General features: G+C 40.9%; 1 protein-coding gene across 9 annotated transcripts in view; it reads right to left on the reverse strand.

Annotated features, from left to right (window-relative positions):
- stxbp5l (syntaxin binding protein 5L) overlaps positions 1 to 21304 on the reverse strand; it is a 132521-nt gene extending 111217 nt beyond the window's left edge. For all 9 annotated transcript variants that reach the window (XM_017470435.3, XM_053680927.1, XM_053680924.1 and 6 more), the window contains exons 1-2: positions 20427 to 21304; positions 2721 to 2818 (exon numbers count right to left, since the gene is read on the reverse strand). In XM_017470435.3, the coding sequence (XP_017325924.1) occupies positions 2721 to 2818; positions 20427 to 20594 (266 nt within the window). In that variant the 5' untranslated portion in view covers positions 20595 to 21304. The remainder of the gene's footprint in view (positions 1 to 2720; positions 2819 to 20426) is intronic.
- Positions 21305 to 22428: the final 1124 nt, after the last annotated feature.

Genomic DNA, 22428 nt, shown 5'->3' on the forward strand with positions numbered 1-22428 from the left:
ACACTTGCCCATTTTTCCTGCTTCAAACACATCAACTTCGAGAACTGGCTGCTCACATGCTGCTTAATATATCCCACCCTTGACAGTTGCCATTGTAATGAGGTAATGTTATTCGCTTCACATTAATATTATGGTTACTTGGTGTATATTGTTATTAATCCTCACATGTCTTCACATGATACGAAATCGCAGGTCAGAGTTCACTAAACTTGCGTTTCCAGTCTCCAGCATTCACATGCGTATGAATGGAAGTCAAGTGGAACAGAAATTGCAATGTGAAGATTTCTCTTTTTGTCTTTTTTATATTTGTATTGTGCATAGGAGTATGATCACATGACTGTATAATAGATTTATTTACAGAAAACTGCAATCATGATATTGTGGCATATGTTGAATATAAAGTCAAAGGCTTCATTCTGTCATTATAAAGACCAGTTTGTTCAGTCTTTCTTTTTGTCTTCTAACAGACTCTCAGTGAAGACACAGTGTAGGTGATGTAAACCACAGCAACTCAGTTTGAAAGAAATTCTAAAGCATCTATCAATCATTCCATGATTGCTAGAGTTTTTATTTCCTTATTATTATTCGGCTATTATTATTAATTCTTCAATAAGTGAATAACTGCAGTGAAATATATAGATAAGGGTAATCGTTGTTGTTGTTGTTTGTTTGTTTGTTTTGGGAGTGCTTCTTTTATACACAGCAGCATGTGTAGCAGTTATCAGGCATGGGGTTAACGTAATTTCCCTCCCTCATAATTCATAATTTGTTGCTGTGGTGAACAGATGAAAAGAGTAGTGATGGACAGAGAGAGAGAGAGAGAGATAAAAGAGAGAAGATAATAAACAAGGGTAACCCATGTTAATAGCAGAGCTGGAAGATATGAATGTTCTTTTTTTAGTAATGGGAACCAAACCAAACCTCAACATACACATTGTGTGTGTGTGTGTGTGTGTGTGTGTGTGTGTGTGTGTGTGTGTGTGTGTGTGTGTGAGAGAGAGAGAGAGAGAGAGAGATAGAAAGAGAGAGAGAGAGAGAGAGAGAGAGAGAGAGAGAGAGAGAGAGAGCATCATCATTCTGACATTAACTAGACAGAAGCTGCAGTGAACTCGTACGTGATACGCCTGACAATAAAACCAGCTTCAGTTTATGTTCTCTCTTTCATGAACACACACACACACACACACACACACACACACACACACACACACACACACACACGTGCATCTAAATGACTAAATGGTTTCTGTCTCACCGCTGCTCATCTTACTGCTCTTACGCTTTGCAGCATCGTTCATCCTTGTTCACTTTACTGCTCTGACTTTCCCCTTTCTCTTGCTCTGTCTTCATCTCTCCTCTCTCTTTCCCACTCTCATACTCTCTCTGCATCTCACTCTCTCCCTCTCTTTCCCTCCTTCACGCCATCGTTCCCTTTCTCACTCTCCCTTCCGTCTTTCATTTACCCTCTCTCTTTTTCTCCTATATTCCCTCTTTCCCCCCTCTCTCACACGCTCTCTTTCCCTCTCTCACTTAGTCTTCCCCCTCTCTTTTTACTCTCTCACTCTCCTTTCACGCTCTCTCTTTCCCTCTCTCACTCCCTTTCCCCCTCTCTCTCTCTTTCCCTCTCTCACACTCTCTCTTTCACTCTCTCATTCTTTCTTCCCCCTCTCTTTTTTTCTCTCTCAGTCTATCCTTTCACGCTCTCTCTCTTTCCCTCTCTCACTTACCTTTCCCCCTCTCTCTCTCTTTCCCTCTCTTTTTTTCCACTGGTGTGTGCTCTGATGAGAAGTGACTGTCAGTCATACAGGAGATTTCTATTATCTCTCTCTCTCTCTCTCTCTCTCTCTCTCACACACACACACACACTCTCAAGGCAACACTTTAGGGAGTGCAAATGGAATTAAATTACCTGTTTGGAAACACACACACACACACACACACACACACACACACACACACACACACACACACACTAACTCACAGTCCTTTTCGCTTCCTCCTGTTGAAAAATTACTTTACTGTGATTCTCATTATGATTGAAACTACACTGCACACACAGGAAGCCTCTGCGAGTTTATGGTAAAACAGATCTCAGACCCACCTGCATAAACCCACAAATAACAAACTCTGTGTTTGCCTACATGAATGATTTGCAGACTGTGTATACACAAAGTGGCCAGAGAAGCTGACAATCAATATTGCAGTGTGGATGTTTAAACTGGGAGTTTCTAGATCGATACAGTGCTCCAAACAAAAACGAAATATACTGTTCTGCTGAGAGACATTCTTCCTCAAAAAAACACATTACCACATAACCAATATTCTCCATTTTGGACAAAATGTTAATAATAACATATCATTCTAGTGGCACACCAACCCTGAAGAGATGACTTGTCCTTACTACACTTCACCATATTTCATCATCTAATGACAGACCTGACCTGTGTGTAAGTGCAGTATAGTGAGTTAACCCACACAAAGGAATCCTCATAGCACCTCCCCAGACATGTTTCTGTACCTGTCCTTGTCTCTGTGTCTTCACCCCTGAGAGTTAGTTAAATGGTCAGACACAGTTCTGGTCTGTAGGGATGCCCTCAGGCAGGAAACACGCTGCACATGTTTTCTCTTACCTCCAGCAGCACTGATCTCACAGGTACCACGAGAGAGTTCACACTACCCAGAACAATACTATGGATGGAAAGCACAATGGAAAAGGATACATGCGCACTCCTCCAGAGCGAGATCCAATAGCCAGAATCTTCTGCACAGGGTCGAACGCTAGAGCTGTAGGCTGGTAGGGGAAGCCATGACGCACAGTCTGTAGACAGAGCAGAGGAACATGATCAGTTTATACACAGACTTTAACCACAAAATATATGATACAAAATAACATTTATTGCTACAGATTTAAATATTTGAAGCCCTGAACTCGAAGGATATTATAAACAGAGTGGAATTGTTTATTAATGTTATGCAATTCATGTGTCCAGGTCAGACACTAGAAGTATGGACTTGACCTGAATTACAGTATAGCCATTTCCTCCATTTCTCTGTTCAGGAAACTCCACTGAACTCCACTCCAGCTCAGTCTACACTGAAAACTCTTTGGCTGTGTAATCTGCTACTGTTGTAAATATGTTATACTGCTACGTCTGCTTCCACTCCTAGCACGTTCTTAACTTTTCATACACAACAGTGATCAAAAGCACATAAGAACATATCATTTCTAAACAAAACAATGGTGTAGTTTTGGCTAAGCAACAGATTTTCTTTCATGTGATAAATAGTGATAATGTAAGAGATTTTGTGAAAAGCTGGTCTCAAAATATCTTTCTAAGAAGCATTTAGATGATTTGATCTTTTTGATTCCTTTTGGCTTTTGGTTTTATATATAAGATGTGAAAAAAAAAAAATTCTTTAATTTTCACCACCTGCTTGTGTTGTAAATAGTGGATGAATATAGTAATACTGTGTAACCAACATACTTTTTAGACTAGCTTTTCATACCATGACATTTCTACATCACAGTGATCATTGGGATTTAAAAGTTATGCAAAATCCAAACTGGTTTGTGTTTCTAGTGGAACCAAAGGGGTTCTATGTATACCCATACAACAAAGTATTTCCCTATTCTGTCCAAGTAGAACTTCTTTAGGCAGCAATAAATAAATAAATAGATAAAATACTTAACTATCCAAAGAACAACTGAGGTACATTCTAGATTTGAAAAGTACACAAAAGACAATGATAAAAAATCACAAATTTCCATATGCTCACTTAATGTGAATGCATACTGTAGAGAGCATCCAACATGTGGCACTCTGCATGTGGACCTTGTTTTGAGGATGATTCCTGTGAATAACAGTCAATTTGCTTGCACTGAAACTATTTCAGTGAATAAAATGCACACCACAAGTTCTAAGGCTTGTTTTTTTTTCTAGCTTCCGATTCATCCCATCAAAAGTGGGCAATTAGTACTGCTCACTTGGACTGAATGAATGGATAAAAACTATCAGGAGGAGTTCAGAGGCAGGATTAACCGAGGCCCTTCCAAGCTTTTAGTCAGGGAACTGTCCATAATGCTTAGGAGCTGTTCCTAACACAAAGTGCAAGAATTTTAAGGAACTGTTTCTGGTTTAAACATAGGTTCTCATATACTTTAAGTTTGTGTATGTAAAAACACCACAAAGATACAGGTATACATACACAACATACATGCACCACACAAAATACAGGTTTGTTGAAACAAACAACAGATTGTTGAAAATATGCGTCAGTAAAATAAGCAGAAATTTTCATAACATTATGACTTATTATTGCCACATGAAAGTTTATATGAGTGCACACACACACACACACACACACACACACACACACACACACACACACACACACACACATACAGATTAGCATTAAATGTTAAGATCTTAGTCAATCACAGCCACAGCACAGAAATCCAGAGGTCCAAAGAAACCTGGAATCTAATAGAAAATAATCTAAAGGAGCTGTCCTTAACACAGTGCTGTGTGTTAAGGACAGCTATCCCTAACAAAAAAGTGTTTAAAAAAAAACGTGCTAAATCTAAAGAAACTCTCCCTAACACAAAGTGCTGAAATCTAAAGAAACTGTCCCTAACACAGAGTGCTGAAATCTAACGGAACTGTCCCTAGGACAAAGTGCTGAAATCTAACGAAGCTAACACAAAGTGCTGAAATCTAAAGGAGCTAACACAAAGTGCTGAAATCTAAAGGAGCTAACACAAAGTGCTGAAATCTATAGGAGTTATCCCTAACACAAAGTACTGAAATCTAAAGAAACAGTCCTTAACACAAAGTGCTGAAATCTAAATGAGCTAACACAGAGTGCTAAATCTAAATGAGCTAACACAGAGTGCTGAAATCTAAAGGAGCTAACACAAAGTGCTGAAATCTAAAGGAGCTAACACAAAGTGCTGAAATCTAAAGGAGCTAACACAGAGTGCTAAATCTAAAGGAGCTAACACAAAGTGCTGAGATCTAAAGGAGCTAACACAAAGTGCTGAAATCTAACGAAAGCTGTCCCTAACACAGAGGCTGAAATCTAATGAAACTGTCCCTAACACAGAGGCTGAAATCTAGTGGAGCTGTCCCTAACACAGAGTGCTGAAATGTAATGGAGCTGTCCCTAACACAGAGTTCTGAAATCTGAAGGAGCTAAGACACGGTGCTGAAAGAGTCTATGAGTGTTAATCTATTATTGCTGGTGCTAAATTCCTCCAGCCTATGACTCTGAAACTCCAGGGGGTGGGCGCAATCTGCCACAGATGGTATTGAAATCCTTCCCACATGGGACTTTAGTCCAGTGACGCAAATTGTGACATTGTCAAAAGAGCTTAGCAGAAGACCTGATTGTTTAGATGATGTAATGCTCGTGTTCAATACTTGTGAATTCAAGATTATAAAAAAAAGAATGCACTGATGACAACAGATAAATACAAGTATGTGCTGATTCTTAAAGTTATTTTATTCTCTGTATCTCAAATCATCATTCATGTAAATGCTCTTTCTCTCTCTCTCTCTCTCTCTCTCTCTCTCACTCTCTCTCTCTCTCTGTGTGTGTGTGTGTGTGTGTGTGTGTGTGTGTGTGTGTGTGTGTGTGTGTGTGTGTGTGTGTGTGTGTGTGTGTGTGTGTGTTTTGACTGCATTATGGAGATCCAATCATCAATAATTCATGGGTCAGACTAAGTCTGGTGGAAGGGTGTGGATGAATGAGGAGATTTGAGTGTTGGATGGTTTGTAAATAAACAAATGAACAAAATCACAAATAAACAAATATACATGAATGAGATGTAATCATTTATTGATTAGCAGCCAAAGAAAGGGCTACACAAACATGAGCAAACATGCAGATTTTCATTCAAGCTATGCTGGAGGTTTTCCATTAGCCTGCATGGGTGTGGCTGTCTCGCTCCTGTGTGTGTGTCTCTTTCTTTGTGTGTGTGTGTGTGTGTGTGTCTGTGTATGTGCATGTGTGTGTGTCTGTGTGTGTGTGTTTGTATGTGTGTCTGTTTTGTGTGCATGTGTGTCTGTGTGTGTCTGTGTGTGTGTGTGTGTGTGTGTGTGTGTGTGTGTGTGTGTGTGTCTGTGTGTGTCTGTGTGTGTGTGTTTTGTGTGTTTGTGTGTGTGTGCGTGTGTGTGTGTATGTGAATCTTGTGTCTGTCTTCTCAATATTAATCACACTTGCTCTAAGAAAAAAAAAGTATTCAGTGCTCTGCTTTATAACCCACTAATACAGCAACACAGCAGCAAACTACACCCGCTCCCTCTCCACCTTCTGTTCTACCTCTCCATCTACTTTTCTACCGCTCCACCTACTGTTCTACCTTTCTATCATCTGTTCTACTTCTCCACTTACTGTTCTACCTCTCCACTTACTGTTCTACCTCTCTATAATCTGTTCTACATCTCCACTTACTGTTCTACATCTCCACTTACTGTTCTACCTCTTCACCTACTGTTCTACCTCTCTATCATCTGTTCTACCTCTACACTTACTGTTCTACCTCTACACTTACTGTTCTACCTCTCTATCATCTGTTCTACATCTCCACTTACTGTTCTACCTCTCCACTTACTGTTCTACCTCTCCACTTACTGTTCTACCTCTCCACTTACTGTTCTACCTCTCCACCTTCTGTTCTACCTCTCCACTTACTGTTCTACCTCTTCACCTACTGTTCTACCTCTCTATCATCTGTTCTACATCTCCACTTACTGTTCTACCTCTCTATCATCTGTTCTACATCTCCACTTACTGTTCTACCTCTCTATCAACTGTTCTACCTCTCCACTTACTGTTCTACCTCTCTATCATCTGTTCTACTTCTCCACTTACTGTTCTACCTCTCTATCAACTGTTCTACCTCTCCACTTACTGTTCTACCTCTCCACTTACTGTTCTACCTCTCCACTTACTGTTCTACCTCTCTATCAACTGTTCTACCGCTCCACTTACTGTTCTACCTCTCCACCTTCTGTTCTACCTCTCCACTTACTGTTCTACCTCTCTACTTACTGTTCTACCTCTCTATCAACTGTTCTACATCTCCACCTATTGTTCTACCTCTCCACCTACTGTTCTTCCTCTACATCTACCGTTCTCCCTCTCCACCTACTGTTCTACATCTCCACCTTCTGTTCTACCTCTCTATCAAATGTTCTACCTCTCCACCTACTGTTCTACCTCTCCACCTACTGTTCTACATCTCCACTTTCTCTTCTACCTCTCTATCAACTGTTACACCGCTCCACCTTCTTTTCTACATCTCCACCTACTGTTCTACCTCTCCACCTTCTGTTCTAGCTCTCCATGAACTGTTCTACATCTCCACCTACTGTTCTACTTCTCCACCTACTGTTCTACCTCCCCACCTACTGTTCTTCCTCTACATCTACTGTTCTATCTTGCAGTCTATTGTTCCTCCTGTCCCTCTACTGTTCTAGCTCTCAATGCACCTCCAACTGCTAATCTACCTCTCCTTTCTCCATCCTCATTCTATTTCTCTGATGTTTTCTTTGTCACTATCCCCTTTTCTAATGCAGTCCTCTCGCCATGACTTGTCCATCCGTCTGCATGAGTTTTAGCAGCTCCATCTCCCTCTACCTAACGTATCCCTCTCTCTCTCTCTATCTCTCTCTCTCACACACACACACACACACACTCCTGTCATATACACATCAGACAATAATCAGAATTCTGACATAAACAGAGGTGCTGTATATCCCTGCCAGAGGCCAGCTGCACTCCAGTGTACCCATTTACATTTTTACATGTACTGTGTGTTATGTTTTGTTTCCCACAATTTCATAACACCCTCTAGAACTGGCATCCAAACAAGGAACACACATCTCTCTCTCTCTCTCTCTCTCTCTCACACACACACACACACACACACACACATACACAAACACTATTTTTTCACTCTGAGTATTGGGATAATGGGAATATTAATGATATCTTGGAAGGCTGAAGCAAAGCTGAATCCTGGAGAGCACTAAAGGGACAGATCATTAGATAGGTCCAGTACTATGAAGTTTCTGCCTTTCCTCCTTCTTCATCTCTCTCTCTCTCTCTCACTCTCTCTCTGTATTTGAGTGTGCTCATTTTTGGAGAAAATAAGATGAGGTTGTTAATTGAATTTGTGTTTCTTTGCTCACAATGCATTCATAACTCTAGGTCCAGTGTATTTGAGGTGATTATTTACTTTTTATTAGCAAAATCATTGAAATGTCATGGTGGAAGCTCTGGTGTAACATTTGGCACATGTGTAAATCTTATACTGAGTTCAGTGTCATGTGAAAGTATTTACCCCCTTGGTGTTTTTCCTGTTTTGTTGCACTACAACCTGGAATTAAAATTGATTGTAATTGGGATTTTATGTAATGGACCTAACAAAATAGTCAAAATTGTTGACGTGGAATGAAAATACCTTGTTTTAAAAAAATAAAAGCAGAACAATTGTAAGTGCATATGTATTTACTCTTCACTACGAAACCCCTAAATAAGATGAAGTGTCACATGATCTGTCACATGATGTCAGTATAAATACACCTCTTCTGAAAGACTCCTGAGTCTGCAACACCACTAAGTAAACAATATGAAGAACTAAAGAGCTCTCCAAACAGGTCAGAGACAAAGATGTGGAGAAGTATAGATCAGGGTTGGGTTATTAAAAATATCCCAATTTGTCCATCCCACCATTAAATCCATTCTAACTAAATGGAAAGTATATTTAAACTACAAACCTGACAAGAGAAGACCACCCACCAAAACTCACAGACTGGACAAGGAGGGCATTAATCAGAGATTCGAGACACCAAAGATAACATTAAAGGAGCTGCAAAGATCCACAGCGGAGATGGGAGTCCATAGAACCAATTTAAGCTGTACACTCCACAGAGTGGGGCTTTATGGAAGAGAGTCCAGAAAAAAAGCCACTGCTTAAAGAAAAATATAGGAAAACACGTTTGGAGTTCACCAAACAGCATGTATCAGACTCCCCAAACACATAGAAGAGGGTTCTCTGGTCAGATGAGACTAAAATTGAACTTCTTGGCCATCATGATGTGTTTGCATGTGGTGCAAACCCAACACTTCTTATTATCCCAAGAACACCATTCCTACAGTGAAGCATGGTGGTGGCAGCATCATGCTGTGGGGATGCTTTTCATTGTCAGGGACTGGAAAACTGTTTTCTACTTTGCCTCAGTCCATTTTAAATGAGCTTTGGTCCAGAGAAGACAGCGGCATTTCTGTATCATGTTCATATATGGCTTCTTCTTTGGATGATAGAGCTTTAAGCAGCATTTGTGGATGGCACGGCGAACTGTGTTCACAGACAGTGAGTTCTAGAGGTGTTTCTGAGCCCATGCAGTGATTTCCATTACAGAATCATGCCTGTTTTTAATGCAGTGCCGCCTGAGGACCCGAAGATCAAGGCATGCAATATTGATTTTCACCCTTGTCCCTCGCACACAGATATTTCTCCAGATTCTCTGAATCTTTTGATGATATTATGTACTGTATATGATGAGATATTCATAGTCTTAGCACTTTTACGTCGAGGAATATTATTCTGAAATTTATCCACAAGTTGTAGACGCAGTTTTTCACAAACTGGTGAACCTCTGCCCATCTTTACTTCTCTGCCTCTCTAAGATACTCTTTTTATAGCCAATCATGCTACTGACCTGTTAACAATTATCCTCCAAATGTTTCTTTTTACTTACACTTACTTTTTCAGCCCTTTGTTGCCCCATCCCAACTTTTTTGATGTGTTGTAGCCATCTAATTCAAAATTACTTTGTTTTCTTAAAATGGTACATTTCCTCAGTTTAAACATTTGATATGTTTTCTGTGTTCTACCATGAATAATATATGCGTTTATGATATTTGTAAATCATCGCATCCTGTTTTTATTTACATTTTACACAGTGTAGGGGTGCACGGTGGCTTAGTGGGTAGCACGTTTGCCTCACACCTCCAGGGTCTGGGGTTCGATTCCCGCTGAGGCCGTGTGTGTGGAGTTTGCATGTTCTCCCCGTGCTGCGGGGGTTTCCTTCCGGTACTCCGGTCTCCTCCCCCAGTCCAAAGACATGCATGGTAGGCTGATTGGCATGTCTGTAGTGTATGAATGAGTGTGTATGTGATTGTGCCCTGTGATGGACTGACACCCTGTCCAGGGTGTACCCTGCCTTGTACCTGATGCTCCCTGGGATTAGCTCCAGGTTCCCCTGTAAGATGTAAGACCCTGCGGTAGAAGATAGTTGGAGTGTCCCAACTTTTTTTTGGAATTAGGGTTGTAAACGACTGTGTGGATGTCAGTGTTGAACCAATTTCAGATAATTCAGATTCAGATCACCCAGTACTCTGACTACTGAAAATGTCAAAATAGCCATTTTGTGAGAGGCAAAATGTTTAAAGAATCCATATCTCAACAGGATTGGAGCATCACTGCGTGTGCCTTTCACCTTGATCTTGAAATTGATTGGCAGGGCAGTTCATCACCATGCACTTAATGAGCTAAACACACGAACATGCACAGGTACACACACACCTCTCCCGCTGCTCCAGTAAGAGTGGGTGTTGCAAGTTCTTTTAATCAGAGGCCGGAGCGGAGCGTTTGACACTCGGGGGTGCTGACCTCCTGTCTGCCCCAGCAGGGTGTGAGTGCCTAAGGCAGGAAGAAGACGCAGAGGCACCGGGATCTCCACACACCCACGGAGGAGGAGCCGACCCCTCTAACAGGCCCCATACCAGCTCTCGCCCGAGTCACTTGTCATTAAATATACATAGGGTGCAGAGAGGATGAAAAATACATCCATTGGCCTCAATCTCCAAAGCTGTCATACATATTTCAGGCAGATTTTTTTTTTGCACTTTGTTTGTCTGTCTCAGTCTGTGCAAGAATGTATACAGGTATACAAATACATCAGGTATGAAAATACCTGACAAAACGTCTCTCTCTCAAGACACTACAGTCTGATATACACACACATAACTATGAAAACATTTTCTTAATCAGCGTTAGACACAAAGGACGGCTTGTCTCTTATTCTCATTCACTCGGTTTCCTGGATTCGAAGGGAGGGTGAGTCTAGTCCCCGCAATCTAAAAATAGATCCCACAACCAATACTCTCTCTCTTTCTCTCTCTCTCTCTCTCACACACACACACGCACACACACACAGAGTTATACCTTTCTTTAACATACACATTAGACTTGCATTAGAATAGCAAACAGGAAGCACTCTTTCTCTCTGTGTACAGCATGTTCTGTTCAGCCCTGTTTGCACGTCAACATCTTCACCTGCACTATAATACATAAAAAATCTAGCTGCTGTAATTGACAGACACAACGCGCAAGTGCTACAGCTGCAGTCATCAGTGCCAAACTCAACATTATAATGTGCACAAAAAAACGACAAATCGTATATATAAAAGCCTACAGAAAAATGCATAAAATACATTCAGTGGCATAGCAAACATAATATATTGTGAATGTGATGTGTACAGACCCACTGATTATATAGATTGATTGATTGCATGTATGTAAATATTTATTTGTTTTAATGGTTACATATGGATACAAGGTAGGGGACACTCAGGACAACTCATCGCAGGGCATAATCACACACGATGGACAATCTGGAAATGCCAATCAGCATGCCTTTCGACTCAGGGAGGAGACCAGAGTACCCGGAGGAAGCCCCCGAAGCACGTGGAGAACATGTAAACTTCAAAAGGGAATCGAACCCCTAACCCTGAAGGTGTGAGGCTAACGTTCTAACCACTAAGTCACTGTGCCATCCATCTCCAGCAGCTCCTGTTACCAGCTTGAGACATGTTAAGAAAGTTGGATGGATATTTCTTTAAACCATAAATGTCCTATCAGTGAATCCAGACTTACATTCCTTCTATTACTCCCTCATGTAACTACACTGGAATAATTATTTTTGATGAAAAGCAGCCGGTTATTATGCAGTTTCTAGCCCCATTCAGTAAATTACAAACGAATAATCAATCAAAATTCAATCAACTAATGAATGCTCTGCTTACAATTGATTTTGTCATTGGATTATATAATCCAGGTTATATCCAGTCTAATACTACCCAATATGATAAATCAATCAAATCCACTGAAGACCTGATAAGAATGAGGGTATTTTACTGGGTCAGTAAGTGTGCCATTGCCTCACTGGAGCCATACACAAACCATCAGCCCAATTTCAAAGCAGTTCCACATTACAATGACCCACATCACAACTTCACATATTCCGCAAGTGGGATATGAACATTTCCATTTATTTGTTTGGCTGATGAACAAACCACGTACAGGTCCAGCAGACCTGGGATTTAACCTTTTGTCCATCAGAACTGAACTATTCTGCTCAGTACAAACAATTGGTAAAAGAACAGACATTTTCACAAAACTATCCCAGACACAAAGCAGAAAAACATCAGAGCAAGAATAGTGTTTTGCGAATGTGATCTTGATTCATCTAGCACTTTATGAACCATGGCCCACCGAATGCATAAATTAACATGTAAATTACATGCATATGAATTCACAATCACATGTTCAATCAGGTGCATAGTGAGGAGTCTGTTAGTACATCAGCAAGGTCACCAGCATGCACCTGAAATTCAAGAATTAATAATTGGCTAACACAAGACAGGAACTAACAAAATATATTCGATTGAGCACAGAGGCAGTTTCAAAAACCTGGAAAAAGTCTGTGTAGTCTCAGTAAGCAAAAGAATTTACAATGTAAAAACTACCCACATTTTGAAAATACCTGTGTTTCCATGCTGCATTATGACGTGATGTGTAAGCCTGATTGTGTTTGCAGAGAACAAGAGAAGTTAGACTTGTTTCATGAGCCTGGTAAGTCTAATCATATGTCATGAAAAGCACAAACTATGCAGCTGGACAATGCTCAATATATATTGATCATATTCAAATAGTATAATGATACCGGTTAGCTTGGATTAGACATGGTTCAGAATGTCTCATACAGAGCATTAGCATGAGCATTTGATATTTTCCTCTGCAACAAATGCTTGTGCCAGAAAGTTGATATTCTACATATACTGTAGAAGGCGCTGAAGATAAGTTGCATGAGAACATTTTTGTTCTGTGAGACTGGGTTGGTGAAACTCCACACAGGATCGAACTCCATCCTCGGAGCTGTGCGGTAGCACTGCTAAGATGTTACAACACCATGCTGCCCAGTTTATAATACTGACAGATCAAAACGTCACTAGTATGTATTTGTCCCCTTCCTATAGCTAGCAGATCAGAAGGGAAGGCAATGTTGTAGCAAGACTTAAATACTTTCTTGGATGTTGCTCAGATAGCTTGGAAAACATGAGAAAATCTGTGGACAAAACCCCACTCCTTCTGAAAGCAGTCACACACACAAGGACTAATGTTTTTAGGAGGTAGGACAAAAACTGAATTACCACAGGAAACCCACACAGACATGGAAAAAAAAAAACATTTCAGGTCCAAAACTCTGACCTTGGAATTGTGAGATGTCAATACTACCTCCTGCCCATCGTATCCACCCTGGCATATGCATTTAAAATAAACAGATTTATTCACATAACTGTAGAATAACCATAATTAAAATCTTCCAACAGAGAAAATGCATTAAAGTCTCACCCAGAGCTGCAATTCCCAGTTGGAAAGTCATGGGAAATAAATATAACCTAAGGTGTTGAAAATAATGGCTGGCTCTTATGTGCGCCACAGTGTTCAGTCACTTCATTAGTCATTAGACGGATTTAGCGTTCGGTGCAGTTCTCAAGCCGAGAACAGAATATAGAGGATGTAGGAAACGCTTATACCATAGCAAAAAACCTGCTCCAAAGTAACTAAAGGCAGATCCAGCTGAGATATTAGCAAGCAGCTCAGCAGCTCAGAGCACATGATTAAACAGTATGCTTATGTATTCATTAGTGTATCATGTCAAACTGCAAGACAAGACCTACTGTACAGGGTCTAATCTTCTGTCCACCATCCTCATTATTTTCGGTAAAGTGTGACACTTTGAACACAATCAACAGCTTCAAGAAGCACAAGTACGTAACATTCAAGGGCTCATCCAATCCTTTGAGAGGTTCAAACACGTTTATTCTTTCAAAAGATAAAATAACATGAATGGGGCGGCTGTGGTTCAGGTGGTAGAGTGAGTTTTCCACTAATTGTAGGGTTGACGGTGCGACTCCCGGCCCACGTGACTCCATATATCGGAGTGTCTTTGGTCCTTGTGCAAGACACTGAATCCCAAGTTGCTCCCGATGGCAATTTAGCACCTTACATGGCAGCTCTGCTACCATTCGTGTGTGAGTATGAATGGGTGAATGAGACACAGTGTAAAGCGCGTTGGAAAAAAGTGCTATTTAAATGCAGACCATTTACCATTGAGCTAAAGCAAGATTATCAAATCATAAATGCCTCATAGCTTAGGATATTCGTCTTCATAAAGACCATGGGGTTGTAGAGGGAAAGATCTATCATATATATATATATATATATATATATATATAATATATAATATATTATATATTATATATTATGAATATTATTCATTATATATGTGTAGTCAGGATATGAAAGGCATAACAGTGTGACCTCATTACCACAGTAGCACACTGCATTTAGTTACATCCACACTATATTATGGACAGAAATGTTTCCTTAATGACAGAAGTCTTTAAAATACGTTTTTCATCATTGTTCAAAATGAAGCTGCAAATGAGGCTCGGCATTGTTTAGTTTCTCGTTTAAGGAACAGTTTGTTGAAAGGAACACATATTAATCATTTATAGTGGATGAGTGGAGGACCAAAGACAGAAAGAGATGTCTCCACATTCTGGAGCTTATGAAACATGACAGCTTATGACAGGACTACTTGTCAGAGCCCATGGTTGAGGGATGCGATCATAACCACTGATGGTCTCCATTGTCCCTCTGTGACAATATGAGAAACTCACTGCATCCTTTCCTTTCAAAGAATGCTTGTTATTAGTCCATCATGAATTATTATTATTATTTTTAAAAGATACATTTGTTTATTTAATATGTAAATATTTTTGGTTCGCTTGGATGAAGATGAGTCAAAAGCAATCATGGCTTTTTTTTTTTTTAAAGGTAAACATGGTCACCTGACATTACTTACTGTACTGTAAGTACTTACTGTAACTATACTGTAATTTCTTTTAGAGTTCCCAAACTTATTTTGTTGCATTGTTAAGTCAAGCCAGGTTTATACTTCTGAATTAACCTGCGTCACAATGCAGACACACAGAGTCGCTCTAGTTCGCTTTCTTTCAGAGCCACAACTATACATCATACAGTGCTTTGCATCAAATGCGCTTCGGTTGGACACTGACTGGTTGTGATGAGACATGGTGACATTTCTTCGGTAGGTTTTATAAAAGGTTTCAGAATAACATTGTTTCAATTTTGTACCTGTCATGTTTAAATAATACAGTTGTACTTATTTTTGCCGAAACTGATGAACAAGTTTCTAGTTTCTCTTTAAAAAAATATTTCCTGTGTGATAAAACTCTCGCCTGAGACAGCTATAAATAAACAGCACGAATGTAGATACAAAATAAAAAATTGCCAATGAATTTCATGTTTGCTTCACACACATGGATTTATTTACAGAAAACTACAATCATGATATTGTGTGCCGTGCGTGAATATAAGGTATGCGTGGGCAGTGGTGGCTTGGTGGTTAAGGCGCTGGGTTACTGATCAGTGGAGTGGGGGTTCAAGCCCCAGCACTGCTAATCTGCTACTGTTGGGCCCTTGAGCAAGGCCCTTAACCCTCTCTTCTCCTGGGGCACTGTATCATGTCTGACCCCAGCTTCCTGACATGCTGGGATATGTGAAGAAATTAATTTTACTGTGCTGTAATGTATACGTGACCAATAAAGACTCATTATACCAACTGTGTATCTTCTGGTCAGGAAGTACAATGTTCTGCTCTACTATTTCAATCTCATTGTCCTCCTGGAATTAAAAAGCTTTCTTAGTTTTCTCCTTTCGGATGTTCTTTTAAATCCTTCTGACTTGTCGAGGTCACTACATCTCATTGCCCACATACATATCCTACCATGCCGTGAGCCCTGAAGAAACATGTTCCTCAGCTACAGTATGTGCTGTGAGAGAGACGTGGAGAGGAAATCCACCGTCACACAGTATCCAGCCGAGAATTCTTTATGAAAACTGACGACAGGATTCAATATTTGTATAGAGGAATGAAGCATCCTCTATACAAATCAAATCAACTCAAATCAACAAAAATCAACTCTCTGAGAATCCTTTCTGTACAATGCATACGAGTTAATGAACCATATATAACTAAAGTAGGTTTAAATCATCAATATAATGTTATCAATCTTTTAAACAATACCTATTACACTACAGTGTGTGTAACTATAGAGAAACTATAAAGGTTATACAGTAATGCTTTTTCGTGACCGTTTATTGTGCACCAAGGAACAAATCAGACACTCTAACAAGACTAATAAGCTGGGCACAGCACTGTTCGCCACCAATGAGATGGTCTAGTGGGTTTATATCTGATGGCAGCACAGCATTAGAACCGCATAGTCTCTCTCTTCTTTTTTTTTTTTTTTAGAAATCAGTACTAGCAACTTTTTAGCAATTTCATTGTGTAAAGACTGACTGAGTTGTGACTGATGTTCTCAACAACCAATCACTGATCACCACTGTTTCCCACTGACCAGCACTGAGCACGATTTTTTTGTTTTGTTTTAAACTCTCTTCTTGACTATATTTAAGTAATAACAGTGTTATTCCACCTTAAAGCACTTCTTTCATATTTATAGTCAGACTAATCTCTTCCACTTCAGTCTGTCTGCATTCTAGATAGATAGATAGATAGAAAGAATTTTGGATACATGTAAATAGTTTGTGGTGCCATGACCAAAAGAGCTTTTTCCTCTAAGAAAAAATATATAATTTGTCATTTTCTATTATGAAACATTCTGTCCTATTCTATTATACTCTATTATAAGAGTTCTTCTTCATACACGGTGTGGTCAAAAGTTTGTAGACACCTGACACACACCCATATGTACTTGTTGAACATCCCATTCCAGATTTAGTCCCCTATTTGCTGTTCAAATAACCTCCACTCTTCTGGGAAGGCTTTCCACAATATTTTGGAGCGTGGTTCTGGGGATTTGTGTTCATTCAGCCACAAGAGCATTATTGAGGTCAGGCACTGATGTCAGGTGAGGAGGGCCGGGGCGCAGTCGGTGTTCCAGTTCATCCCAAAGGTGTTCAGGGGGGTTGAGGTCAGGGCTCTATGCAGGACACTCGAGTTCTTCTACTGTACACCAACCTTGACAGACCATGTCTTCATGGTCATATGCTCATATTGTGCACAGGAGCATTGTCATGCTGGAACAGGTTTGTGCCTCTTAGTTCCAGTGAAGGGAAATTATAATGCTACGGCATCCAAAGATATTTTATACAATTGTGTGCTTCCAACTTTGTGGCAACAGTTTGGGGAAGAACCACATAATCATGAATTCAATTCAATGAATATGCAAATTAGTCTATGACACCCAGGCTGCAGTCTAGAGTGTTACATAAACAGCAAGAGTGTTTGTATGAGTCCAGGTCAACAATAATGAATGAAGAATATTGAGAATTCTGTGGTGTGGGTGATAATACACTTTTAGTCCAGAAGTTACATTTACATTCACATTTATTCATTCAGCAGACACTTTTATCCAAAGCGACTTACAAATGTGGAAATACAAACAAAGCGATATATCAAGCAGAGAACAATACAAGTAGTGCTACCATACAAGATTTATAATTAAGTTCTAGAAAGGCAAAGTGCGCAGAGTAGAGGTGTACGAGCCAGAGTAAGATTTTTTTTTTTTTGGGTAGGATAATTTGGGGTTGGCATTTTAGGGGTTAGTTACGTGCTCACGGAATAGGTGGGTCTTTAGCTGTTGTTTTGAAAATGGTGACAGATTCTGCGGTCCGGATTGAGGTTGGAAGTTCAATCCACCACTGAGGAACAGTTAGTGTGAAGGTTCTGGAAAGGGACCTTGAACCACGCTGAGTAAGCATTTCTAAGATTTGCGTGAGAGAACGTAAACCTCAAGAAGAGTGTTGAGGTAGAGGGGTGCTGTTACAGGTAGGGGGGGGTGCTGTTCCAAGTTCTCAGCATTAATCTTAAACCCTTGTATTCAGGTATGTTTGGTGCAGAGGTAACGAGACAGTCTGCAGCACCAATGATCTAGCCTGCAATAACGCAAACTCAGAGTTGTCACATACAGAATTCAGTGTGCAGAGCAGTACTCAGATTCAAATTTCACACACCATGGAGAGGAATGAGGGGTCAATTACAGCACTGCACACAGTGGAATGAGGCTTGTAACAATGGCACTGAAAACAACCCAACTCATGCAAAGGCAGGCTTTTCGTTTCATCACATTTTGCTATGCCTCAGAGACCCGACTCATCGTCGAGTGCTGACATGTTCTTACTCCACCTTCCAGTTTACGGGGCTCCTGAGGGAATATGGTGAAAATGCACGACTTATATTTATTTGATGATTTTTTTTTCCCACTACCTTGCTATTGTTCTGCACGATAATACTTCGGATTACTATACTGTAGCCTAATGTAGGGCTTAGATAGAGTTTAAAACAACTGATGCATAAATTCACAATGACAATAACATAGGCTAACTGCTTTGAATTCCATGCTAAAATAAAGTGCGCAAAGACCAATTAAGATGCTGAAGCAAGTAGTAAAACTAATTATGCATGGGGATGCAAATGGATTGCAAGAAATTCATTCCAGTAAACAGAGATTGTTCACGTTCACTTTACTGGCCTGACTTGAACTTTCCAGCATTTTCGGTGCTACATCATCTGGACTGGAAATGACCAGCACTGCCCTGGACTTGCTCTAAAATTATTCCCCTGTCAATTAACCTTCTGGTTATTAAAACACGAGCAGATCGGAGTACATTACAAAGAATGATTCTGTTTGGAATCAAAGTTGGAAATGTCTCTCTGAACCAGGCCGAAGCAGAATTGCTTTAAAGTCGATTGCTAGATTGGACTGGATGTGTATGGAAACTAACTATGGTTCAAGACCTGTCGGATTTAGGCTACTGTGAACAATCCAAAATATGTCCATCAATCCAGTGTGTTAAAAATAGTACATCCAATAGGGGATAACCCAATCTGGTGACACCAGATTAAAATCCAGCCGCAATGAATGCTAAAAATAGATCCACGGAGGGGGGAAAAAGCCACCATTCCAAAGACTATTGCAGCGGTGTTCTGACTGACTTTAGAACAGACAGGAAGCTTTAGGCTAGATTTCAAATTACATACATACTACTACCACAGTTAACAATAGTACATATAATACATTACCTCTGTACCTACGGTCACCTGTCGTGGTGTGCTATTAAGTGTGCTGATTGGGATTGGGACGACTCCCGAAATGGGTAGATCATTGTGTACAAAAGCGCAGAACACTACTAAACAGTGGCCAGAGTCAGATCAGTACTCCAGCTATATTTAGTACAGTACAACATCCCTGCTTATATGCCATATTGCGGTTTGGCAGCGAGCTGGAGGCGGTATCGGTGTTTTCGGAGTGAAGGGGTGTGAGGCCGCAAATAAAAGCCCTGGAAATCTGCCTGATGAAACGCAAAAACGCAGCAATGCGGTCAGAAATCATAAAAAAAAATTAATAACAACAGCAAGGCGGCTTTAAATCCAGCGAAACGCCACTTTTTGTAAACAAAAGCGCTAACGTGTGTTTGAGCACCGTGTGTGTGTGTGTTCATTCAGGAGAAGTGTGGCTGAGGCGCTGAGCTACACACACACACACACACACACAGCTTATAGACTGTAGTGTTTGTCAGCGTTTTTTAATGTTGTGAGTGTAAATCTAAAACGAAAGTCAAACAAGTTTACATTCCAGTTTCTGATCTTTTCGGCTAAAGGTTAGACGCTAGAATCGCCTAGACGTGACCACGCCCCCTGATTACAATGTCACTTTTGACCACGCCCCCTGCACCCAGTGGCATCCAAGAGTCTCGTAAGTCTTAAGAAGTGATAAATAAGTATCTTTGCGTGTGCTGTTGGTTTGGTTTTGTGTGCTGCACTCCCCCCCGAGACCTTGTAGTTGAGTTTGAAATGAAATCCCACTGTACTAATCAGCAGCCCACGTGTCAACACAGTGCGCCACCCCTGCTGCTGCAAAATAGTAAGCTCTGATGGTGTATGGTGTATGTTGACATAATATTTACTGCGGCTTGTTACGTTCAGCTGAAGTTGTTCCGAGCGCAGTCGTTCACCCACCTTACAGATGTGGAAGTGCTCGGCCATGAGGGTCTCCTGGATGTCCAGCTCGCGCGGAGTCGCTGCTGCAGTGGGAGTTCCAGCGGCGCTGCCGCACGATGGAGAGCCTCCAGCACTGGCCGGAGACGACGTGGTCAGACCGTCCAACACCTTCCGGAACTTCTTCATGGTGTTTCTTCTTCCTCTTCTTCTTCTTCTTCTTCTTCCTCTTCTTTTTCTTCTTCTTCTCCTTCTTCAATGTGTTCCGCTGTTCTTTTCTGAGCACTCAAAAATCTACCGCAGAGACGATTAAAGCGGCATAGACGAGGCTGCTGGTCTCACAAGAGCACAACAAACCCTCCCCTTCTTTAGAGAACTGAGAGACTGCCGAGCTCTCTGCTTCCTCTCCCTTTTAAAGCATTTACGTGCAATTCAAAAAGTCACAGAGGGACATCATCTTAAGAGTCAAAGCACCCCAACACGTCGGAGAAAAAAACAACAACACGCACGCACACACGCACGCACACACACTGAGCGGAGGGGTTTCATACGCGTTAAAGCGCAGCTACGCAACACAGAGAAACTTCATGTTAGTTAAGCAGGACGTCTGCATCACACCCAGCTCGCTAACACGCTCGAGACGGTTTGACTACTGTCGGATGCGTTATATGTTCAATTATGCGACTCGCGAGTCGAGGCACTGATAACCGAGCTCGCGCAGAGACGCGCAGATGAGAAAGAGGAGAGGTACCGCAAAGGGACGTGGTTTCCTTCCGTCCCTGAACTCGCCACGCGACGACCAAACTGTTCAACTTTTAGCGCGAAATGTCGCGAGAGGATGAGGAACGTGAGGAGGGAAGGAAGTAGGCAGTTGATCTCTCTCTCTCTCTCTCTCTCTCTCGCTCCCGCAGTCGCTCTCCGTGGTGCTGAAAGCCCGAGCACCAGAGGCCCCGCCCCCAATTGATGCTATTGGGGCAAGCGTTCATGATTAAGCGCGCAGAGGAAAGCGACTTTGCTGTGCGTCATTATAAGGCATCGTTGCGCGTCGCGCAGACGCACAGTTGCGTGTGTGACCGCGGGGCAGGTTATTTACTCCTCCTCGGTTCCATTGAAGATGACCACGTCGTCGTGGCTACAGGGTTAAAACTTCCTGAAGCTGTTTTCGACCTGTGAATCAATGCTTTATACGCTGTAGAGAATGCTGCAACACCAGATAGGTGGTCTGCGGGGTTGCCAGATTGGATGGCGTGAAAGATTCCGGTTCAATCCAGCACCAGTAGTAGGTGTGTAACACAATGCCATGACCTGTATCTCTGTCTGTTTAGTGCTCCAAATATCTGAATCTGTATTTGGATTTAAAATCTGGGCATTAATTTTAAAAAAAATTAAATATCTAACCTATCACTATTCCAGGAAACACTAGAAAACACCCTGTAGGTAGAAACTCCAGTGCTGTCAGCATTGTATGTGAATTCTGGTTCCTCGTATGACTTGAGAGATGTGATATCAAATCCCGCATACATATTTGTTTGGACCAGCCTTAATGAATTTACTTGGTTCTGTTTCTGAAATATGAACAAATTAGTCATTTAACCACCACAACCCTGACCTGACCAGGCAGTTGCTAAGGACTGCTGGATGTGGCCTTTAGGTGAGCTTCATACCTGACTGCCAACATGAAAGTTAAAAACCTTTCACTTGCACAACATGTTTTTATTATTTTGTTGTCTTTTGGATTCCAACCCTAAATTGTAGCCTCAACCCACTCTTTAAAATAAAGCTTCTTTAATGGTTCTTTACAGCACCTTAGGTTCTTTTTCTCAAGAACCATTTTACATTGTATAGTGTTCTTGAGTTGAGTTTTATGGTTCTGTGGGGATTAAAGAAGTTCTTTGCGTTTCATTATAGTTTCTTCATATCAGTGTAGTGGTTCTTCAAGGCATCGTCCTTTAACAGATTAAACTGAACCCTATAAGGTTCTTTGTGGGACTGGAAAATCACTCTTATCACTAGCGTCACTCTT

This window comes from Ictalurus punctatus, chromosome 6 (assembly GCF_001660625.3).
Source record: "Ictalurus punctatus breed USDA103 chromosome 6, Coco_2.0, whole genome shotgun sequence".
NCBI lineage: Eukaryota > Metazoa > Chordata > Actinopteri > Siluriformes > Ictaluridae > Ictalurus > Ictalurus punctatus.